Here is a 9,006-nt window from a genome sequence, read left to right as displayed (position 1 = left end):
GCGGTGGTGTGTTACCTTCCACTTCTGCCTGGCTAGAAACCTCTTCATCTTCTCCTTGGACAGGCACTTATTAGTAGCAAGATCTCCAAAGGTAAATGCTGCCATCCAGGGGTGGGCAAGGGCCTCTGCACAAGACATCCGCTGTCTGAGAAGCACACACACGGGGTTATGTTTGTTCAAGATGGCAGGTGGCTGTGCATTAGCTACATGTTTATGAAACCACCTGGTGTCCTTGATGAGCAGGGAGCTAATGAAATTTTTGGCCTCTTCTGTTATCTCATCAAAGCTCTCCTCATCAAATTCCCACTGGGCAGCTGTGACCAAGGCCAGGGTCTCTGTATCACTGTTCCCTTGGAACGGAGACTCACCACTCAGTCTGAAAACCAGAGGGAAAAAAATGATACTGTACCATCTTACATCCACTAGATGGCACTAAAGGTCAAAATGTCTATACAACATTACTAATGTTACCAGAATAGCCCAGTCTTGTTCTAGTGTTTTCTGGAGTTGCAATTGACTAAAGGTCTTTTGACTGAGAAGTGAAGTGGATTATAGTCGTTTGATGTACATGGACCAAACTGACTCAATTCAATTCACTGTCCTTTCTGAAATTCTTTTTGTGTCTGTGGAAATTACAGGCAAGAAGGTCTCAATTAGGCTTGCACATCTGGACACTGTAATTTTACTCCATTCTTCTTTGCAAAACTGCTCAAGCTCTGCCAGGTTGTGCGGGGATAGGGTGTGAACATCCCTTTTCAAGTCCAGCCATAAATTCTCTATTGGATTGAGGTCTGGGCTTTGACTCGGCCACTCCAGAACACTCACCTTGTTGTCTTTAAACCATTTCTGTGCAGCTTTAGCTGTATCCTTCGGGTCATTGTCTTGCTGGAAAATGAATCTTCTCCCAAGCAGTAGTTCTTGCAGATTGAATAAGATTATCCTCCAGGATTTTTTTTTTATATTTTGCTGCATTCATTTTACCCTCTACCTTTCTGAGCCTTCCAGGGCCGGCTGCTGAGAAGCATCCCCACAGCATGATGCTGCCACCACCGTGCTTCACAATGGGGATGGTGTGTTTGTGGTGATGTACGGTGTTTGGTGTCTGCCAAACATAGCGCCTTGTCTGATGGCCAAAAAGCACCAAATTTTGGTCTCATCAGACCAAAGAACTTTCTTCCACTTGACCATGGAGCCTCCCACATGTCTTTTGGTGAACTTAATATGAGTTTTCTTCAACAGTGGCTTTCTCTTTGCCACTCTCCCATAAAGCTTTGACTAGTGAAGAACCCGGGCAACAGTTGTATGCAGTGTCTCTCCCATCACAGCTTGTAACTCCTTCAGAGTAGTCATAGACTTGGTGGCCTCTCTCACTAGTCTCCTTCTTGTACAGTCACTCAGTTTGTGAGGACGGCTTGATCTAGGCAGACTTAGACATGTGCCATATTCCTTCCATTTCTTGATGATGGATTTAACTGAACTCCGGGGGATGTTCGGTGTCTTGGACATGTTTTTGTATCCATCCCCTGACTTATACTTCTCAATAACCTTTTCTCTGAGCTGCTTGGAGTGCTCTTTTGTCTTCATGGTATAACGGTAGCCAGGAACACTGACCAACCAGTGAGTGATGGGACCTTCCAGACACAGGTGTCTTTATACTACAATGCGACAAACTCACGGCACTCAGGTGATCCCGATTTCACTAATTGTGAGAATACTAGCACCAACTGGCTGTACCTCTGTTGAATTAGGTCAGTCATTTTAAAGGGGATGAATATTTATGCAATCACTTATTTCCCATTATTTTGTAGAAGCCTGTTTTCACTTTGACAAAGAGGGTTTTTTTTGCCAAAAAAGCCAAATTATATTGACCATGATTGATTTTATAAATCAATCAAGGGGGTGAATACTTTTTATAGGCACTGTATCACAGTAAACCACAATAAACCTGTTCACAATGTTTTGTTCATCAGTTTTATACTGGAGGGTATGAAGAACCTCTGGGCATGTGCAGCCCACAATTGGATTATCCTCTACCAACATCCTGGTGGTAACAATGCAAAGAATTCACTGGAGGCACATGATACAAAGGTGATTTAAAGGAAAGGTTTTGCACTTTAGGAATCAGGTTTACTTGAATTCTTCAGCAGAGATGGTTGATATGACTCACGTCTCTATGGTAATTATTAAACTACCACCAGTAGCTGCTAGCTTAGCACAAAGAATTGGAATGGGGAAAACAGCTAACATGGCCCAGTCCAAAAATCCACCTCCTCTGAACATCACTAATTAACACAAGTAACAAATTAATTTGAAACCTGCAATAACTGTTAAAATATTGTGAACATAACCAGACACATTTTAAGCTGATATGCAAACCTGTTGGCACTTGCTTTTACACATCCAGCAATTACTGGGGACCATTAGCATTCAGTTTTGTTTCAGGGTTCTTGATGAATACAAGGCCAATATTCATTCTGTTTTAGCTCCGTTTGTTTCTACCAACTCCTGAGAGAAATATCCTGCTCACCAGCAGCTCATTGCTCTACTTTCTTCACCAGCTACTTGTTAACTTTTAGTAGTAGTAGAAAATGGGATCCTGCCATGGCCAAAAACAGTGATGACAGCAGTGGGAAGGTAATATTGATTATGTATTAGCTTTCTTGCTCAACTCTGGACAGGAAATCTAACAGGTGTGTTTACCAAAATGTCAAGCTATTCATTTAGTGTAGAAAGGGCTTTAGGAGTGATAGTATGACTCACAATATATAGCAGATGACCCCAATGCTCCACATGTCACTGGCCAAACTCACAGGGTCATAGTTGATCACTTCAGGTGCCACAAACTCCGGAGTCCCATGCATCACCTTCAGAGGTGTTTTTCCATCTGGTAAACATAAATCACATTATTTGGCATTGAAACATATAGCAGAACGACAAGTAAATATTGAAAAAGAGTTTCATTTCACATACCAAGCCTGCTGGCTAATCCAAAGTCAATAATCTTTATGGAGGTGCCTGTGGTGTCAACACACACAATGTTTTCAGGTTTGAGGTCCAAATGGACAATGTTTTGCTGATGCATGTATGCAACCCCCTCCAGGATCTGCTGCATGTAGCGTGTACTGGCAAGCTCTGTGTGCTCAAAACTGTCATCCACAATACGTTCAAATAGTTCCCCACCTGCAATACTGCAGACAGACAAGGCACAAGGACAGCAAACATTATTACACGTTATTATACTTCTTTGTATACCCCCAGAATTTGCACTTGCTATAAGGATTGAACCAGTTAAGGATTTCTTGATGATACTGACAACTCCATAACCATGACTATCTCAGGCTTGTGGTCATATGCAGCCAGACAGTGAACCAGTTTGGGGTGGTGGAGGTAGTTCATCAGCTCTATCTCTTTACGAGCAGCCTCCCTCTCTTTGATACGTCGGCCTTTGTAGAACTTTCCAGCACACACACGTCCTGTCTCTTTGTGAATTAGCTTGAACACCAGGCCAAACTTTCCCCTAATGAAGAGATCAGTTTATTTTTATCATTGGAACTTAAGAAAGAAATGCATATGGTGTGTTATCATAAATCATTAGATCATTGCAATGAATATATCTCAAGTTACAGAATATTAAACCCTGAAAAGGAAATCTGTGATTCTAGTATGCCTGTAATTTTCCTCACACCTCTGTCAGTGTAGGTAAACACGTCTCTACATGCATGTCTAGTTCTCCTTCCTCCTTCTCACTTTGCAGGACTTTTCCAGAGAACCCTTGAAATTACATGCTTTCTGAAGACATGCTTTTTGCCACACCTTGAACAAGGTGTCTGGTGTTTGACCTGACAGATACTCACATGCCCAGTTTCTCTTGCAAATTGTAATGATCTGTGACTTTGTGGGAAGAGTCAATTGTGACATATACTGGATGGGCCTCCTCTCCTTGCAGATTCTCTGGATCAATGCACACAGACAACTGTAATAAGCCTCAGTATATTTACATAATTTCCAAATGTGATAACATATTAACTCACCTTTCTGCTCCATACTGACTACTGGCGACACAGGTCCTGGCTCGCTTACTCCTACTGCGTTGTAAGCCCTCACTCTGAAACAGTATTCCCCTTGTGGCTGTAGCCCAGAGCACACTTTGTATGAGGTACTCTTACACTGGGCAGTGAGCTCATTCCAATCCCCAGGTTCAGCTTGTCCTTGGCTCTTTACCTCAACCACATAACCCAGGATGGCACTGCCACCGTCATAACAGGGGCCTGACCAGGACAGCACAAGGCCGGAAGCAGAGACACGGGAGATCACAGGACACGAGGCAGGCGGCTGTGGTGTCTCTGGTGGGAGGACAATGAATAAAAGTGCTCAAGAAACTGCTTCATATTATCTTGATCATGAGTGTGTGTGATCCCACCTATGACAGAAAGGGTGAGCGTGTGCTGTGCTGAACTCTTGCGGTCCTTCACTACAATGGTGTAGCAACCTGCGTCCTGTGGTTTCGTCTCCAATATAACTAGTGTACTGCTCTGATCAGAATGTTCAGTCCACAGCTCGGGACCATCCACTATCTGCAGATATGTAAAATAGACAGATATATAAGTGGGATGACAGACAGTAGACATTTGGAAGTCAGCCTTTATATAACAACACCTGCTCTTTATTTCGGATCCAGCAGGACACTACGGGAGGGCTGCCGGTGAAAAAACACTTCAGACGGGCAGGCTGTCCCACCTTCACCTCAAGGTGCTGTGGAGAATTTTCAAAATGTAATGTTGGACCTGAAATAACAAAACAAAGAGCATTTTGACTCAAAGCATGTCTGCTCATTGTAGTGGCTGGTTGAATTTATCAAGGAAACAGTGTGGCGTGTGAGATCAAGTTTTTTTTTCTTTGCTGACTAATAAGACGGGGTGTTAGTACTTAACCTCAGACCCATATTATTCTAGTATATAGCACAGCAAGTGTTTCAAGTGGAAACAAAATGCCAAACAGAGGCACCACACCACACAAGCACAAGCAGTCCTTGTGTAATTAAGTGTTAAATCATGTTAATCTAGTTCACCTGTTTTTGAAGACATGTTTCACACACACACACACACACACACACACACACACACACACACAACTATTTACATTTAAATGTCCTTAAAACAAGCAAACTCAGATCACATATTCAAAGTCATAATGTTTTGCATTAGATTAGAAAATTCCATATATGAGCTGAAGCTACACATCCCACACTGTCAATATTTAAATATTAAGGAATCAAGGTGGTGGTTTTGACTGAAGACAATCTGATAAAACTTCAGCACCTTCCTTACACGGTCAATTATTGCATCCCTCTATCTAGCCATCACTTTTATCTAATTTAAACCATTTAAAAATTGTCTCTGCTGTAAGATTATGCCAGATCCCATGCACTCACAACAGACATCCAAACCGTATTATGTGAGCTTTTCATGCTTTTATTGGTGCAGCCTACACCCTGTAGCAAAGTTCCCCAGTATATGGGCGCACAATAACTTAAATCCCAACCAAGCACAAAGGGTAAAAATAAAGGTGCAGCTTCAGGGCAGACCACAACAGCCAGCACACACAAACCAGACTAAGCGATATGCTACATTAACATGAACAACAGAAACAGCAGCAGCCAAATCAGACAATGTAGCGGTAAACAAAGAGAAACAGAAGGCTGAATAATGGAAAGGCAGGTGCATTGCTCTTATTTGGCAGAGTTAGTGAGTGACAGGGGAGAAAATGGAACAGTGTGTTTTCCCTCACCTGTGCCTGAGTTGGCTCTCTTCTTTGGGATGACTTCTGCAGAGACAGATGAAGGGCAGCTAGGTATTAGTAGTGACGTTCTGGGGTGTGGCTCTGTCCCGTTTATGGCTCTCTCCAAATTTTACTGTACTGTTCACTGTCCACTTCCCTACAAGGCATTCACTTGGGACTTGTAACTTTTAGAGGGTGTATCCAAAAGTTTTTTTGCTGTGAGAATCATTGCATAATTCCTGTTTGGTATTCATGTTGCCTGACAGCCTATATCACACAAGAACTGGAAATGATGCTTTTCCTTTTCCTTTATAAATACAACATGGATATCCGGAAGAGGCTATAACAATGTTAAAAAGATAGAGATATCCTGGTGCATCAGACATGTAAATGAGGAAGGAAACTGCACTGTATGTGTTGGTATAAGCAACACATTGACTCAGAAAATGACCATAAATGACCATTTCCTTAGTGCCTAAATGTGAAAAGAATTATTATCCATTTACCTCTTGGAGAAGAGACCGGGTTCTGTTTATCAGAGCCTGTAGTGGAGGTACAAACAGTTCCTTTGAGCTGCTGCTGTTGTTCTTCTTTGAGAGTCTGTGGTAGTGTTCCATTCTCCTTAATGATCTGAGATGCAGAAGTGGGGATCTTTGAGACTCCATAGATGGTTTCAAAGTCTGCATCGGTTGCCAGTAAGAGACAAAGGAAAGAAAACCACATCAGAATGAAATTCTGGATAGCTCCTAGTTATTATCACTAACAGAATAAAATATTTTATCAACTAAGGAACCCAGTGTTACAATATGTAAGTTGTATAATTAGCAGCAAATTAGATTGTAGAGAGATTTTCTAATTTATTTTGTGAGAAGTTAAAAGATGCATGCATGAACTGCAACTATTGACCATTAGACCACACTATATAATGACTAGTGTGTCCTAGTGTCTCCCTCACCTCTGATGAACACAGCAGCACAGCAGGATGTCTTCCCTGCACTGTTTTCTGCCAAGCAGGTGTAGGCGCCGGCATCTTCCGGCAGGCACTCTCTCAGAACAAAACTCACCTCACTGCCATTGAAGGAAGACTTCCCAAAATGAGCCACTGAACCTGCCCATAGGAGCAAACCAACTAGAAAACACTCTCTTCCACTAATGTAATATGACAATAACAGTCAGGTGAAAACATGATGTCAACTTCTCAAACCCTGCTGTGAATCATGCTTGTTGTATGGCCGGACATTGTTCAAACTGACCAGTTTGAAGAAAAACTAAATAAACTGTCATTCATAACTCAGTGATATTATGGTATCTGAGCCTTTGGGTCAACATTTAACACTAAGATGCAGCAGTACCGTCTCTGCTCACCATTGTGCAACCATGACACTTTGATAGGCTGACTTCCAGTGAGAACCCCTCGTAGTGTGAAGTCACTTCCTTCATCCACGCAGCAGTCACTCAGGGGCTCTATGAAGCTCGGTGGATCCAGAGGTTTATGAGAGGAGTGGTTAGGACACCCTGCATAAGGAGGAGTGGGGTGTAAGGAGGCAAGGAGTCAGATAACGAGAAACACAAGCAGAAGGGTTTGTAGTGAATGTGACATTTCCTTGATTTTATAGATTCTTCACTTAACTGCATCTATTCCAAAAGCCAATATAGAGTTCTCATTTAGCCTTTTACATTGCTCTTTTTTCTGTCTTTGGTAGGCTATATAATACAAGTTTTATTCAAAGGTTTTACAATAATTCACACACTAAACTACTTTATTATCATACTGTTACTCTGTTGCCTTGTCTTAGATAAGAAGTAACACCTGCTAGAAGTGCTGCAACTAAGTGCAATGTTCCATCCGCTCAGCTACTGCAACAGTTCACACCACTTCATGTTTTTTTTTATGCTCTTTTTCTCTCATGTCATATGACTTTAGCCCAGAAAACCACAGCACTGACATAAATTATCTGTCTGAACAACAACAAAAAAAAGTATAGACAGTTCATGCTGACTGGACTGTGGTTTTTTTTTGTTTTGTTTCATTTTTTTTTACAGTCTTCCAGGACTGAAGTGCAATCATAGCTTGAACCTTGGATCCTAGCCACAATGCAGCTGGGTTTTCTCAGGAACTGCCCTTCACTCTGATTGATTCAGGTTTCATAATAAAAGCACCACAGGCTTTTCATTCAAACACCAGATATTAACTATAAAGCAACAAACAGAGCCAGACCGCCTCGGTGTCTCTGGCAAATAAGCTCTTTTTACAAAAGGCAAGTTTATTTGCACCATCTGATAGATTTATTTACATCATTACCAGACTCATCTGTTCAAAAGCTGACGTCAATAAGGTAAATATTACCCATGAAGCACTTCAGTTATTATTAATCCCAGCCTCTCTCTCGTGCAGCCCTCACCTGTATCAGTCCTGCTGTCAGGGCTTCCTGGCCCGTTCACCGGTGCGCGGTGCGGCTTTATGTACATCCAGAAGGTGGACACATAACGCTGTGTGCTGCTATTACCGTTCATGTCTGTGAACACCCCGAACAAAGCAACAAATTATTTACTCAGTCACTTCCCAATCTGATAATCTCACTTCCTTCCTCTCAGTGCTGTGTGAACCTCTGCAACGTGCGCGTCTATCTTCTGTTGTGCCTCTGTCTGTTCTCACAGCCAGACGTCCCTGCACATGCCCGAGCCCTCTCCTCTCCCTCTCTGATCTACACTAACTCCACCTAGATCACAGTCTTTCTGTTTTATTTTGGAAGGGCGGACATGTCCTTATCTCTCTGAAGTCCCCCACCCACTACACAAACCCGCGTCTAAACGTACACTAGGCCTACATATAAGGACAAGACGGGGGAGAATGGGAAGGAGCTGGAGACCTATTACTCACCCAGCCAAAGGTCGTGTTGTGCTGTTGGTTAAACGCGCTGCTGTTGATCGATTTGCCTGTTTACTCCTCACTTACTAATGCTGCAGCTGAACTTTGCGATGCCGGTGACGCAGAGGTTCATTTTACGCCCGTGATTGTGAACAACAAAGCTCTACAATTTTAAATGTGAGCGAATAGTGGTGTAATGTGGGAAAACTGCGAAATCTCTTCCTCTAATGCTAAAGAATAGGAGTGATGCCAAAATAAACCCAGCGTGTACTGATTGAAATCACCTGTGATGCCACAGAGCGAGGCTACTTCCTGTGAAGTTCAGTCAAAACCAGAGGATTTAAATGTGGAAATCCACG

General features: G+C 42.5%; 1 protein-coding gene across 3 annotated transcripts in view; it reads right to left on the bottom strand.

The window, feature by feature from the left end:
• The window catches only part of mylk5 (myosin, light chain kinase 5), a 10,386-nt gene extending 1,380 nt beyond the window's left edge, over positions 1-9,006 (bottom strand). The window contains exons 1-15 of one of the 3 annotated variants that reach the window (XM_020607431.1): positions 8,932-9,006; positions 8,181-8,294; positions 7,144-7,293; positions 6,734-6,886; positions 6,285-6,458; positions 5,788-5,823; positions 4,657-4,784; positions 4,421-4,574; positions 4,032-4,343; positions 3,855-3,951; positions 3,314-3,517; positions 2,971-3,188; positions 2,761-2,884; positions 224-376; positions 16-145 (exon numbers count right to left, since the gene is read on the bottom strand). In XM_020607431.1, the coding sequence (XP_020463087.1) occupies positions 16-145; positions 224-376; positions 2,761-2,884; positions 2,971-3,188; positions 3,314-3,517; positions 3,855-3,951; positions 4,032-4,343; positions 4,421-4,574; positions 4,657-4,784; positions 5,788-5,823; positions 6,285-6,458; positions 6,734-6,886; positions 7,144-7,293; positions 8,181-8,292 (2,145 nt within the window). In that variant the 5' untranslated portion in view covers positions 8,293-8,294; positions 8,932-9,006. The other 2 variants (XM_020607429.1, XM_020607430.1) reach the window with 2 other exon arrangements.

The sequence above is a fragment of the Monopterus albus genome, unplaced genomic scaffold (assembly GCF_001952655.1).
Source record: "Monopterus albus unplaced genomic scaffold, M_albus_1.0 scaffold85.1, whole genome shotgun sequence".
NCBI classification, from domain to species: domain Eukaryota; kingdom Metazoa; phylum Chordata; class Actinopteri; order Synbranchiformes; family Synbranchidae; genus Monopterus; species Monopterus albus.
The sequence above is the reverse complement of the archived record's forward strand: the minus strand, read 5'-3'. Positions and strand labels throughout refer to the sequence as shown.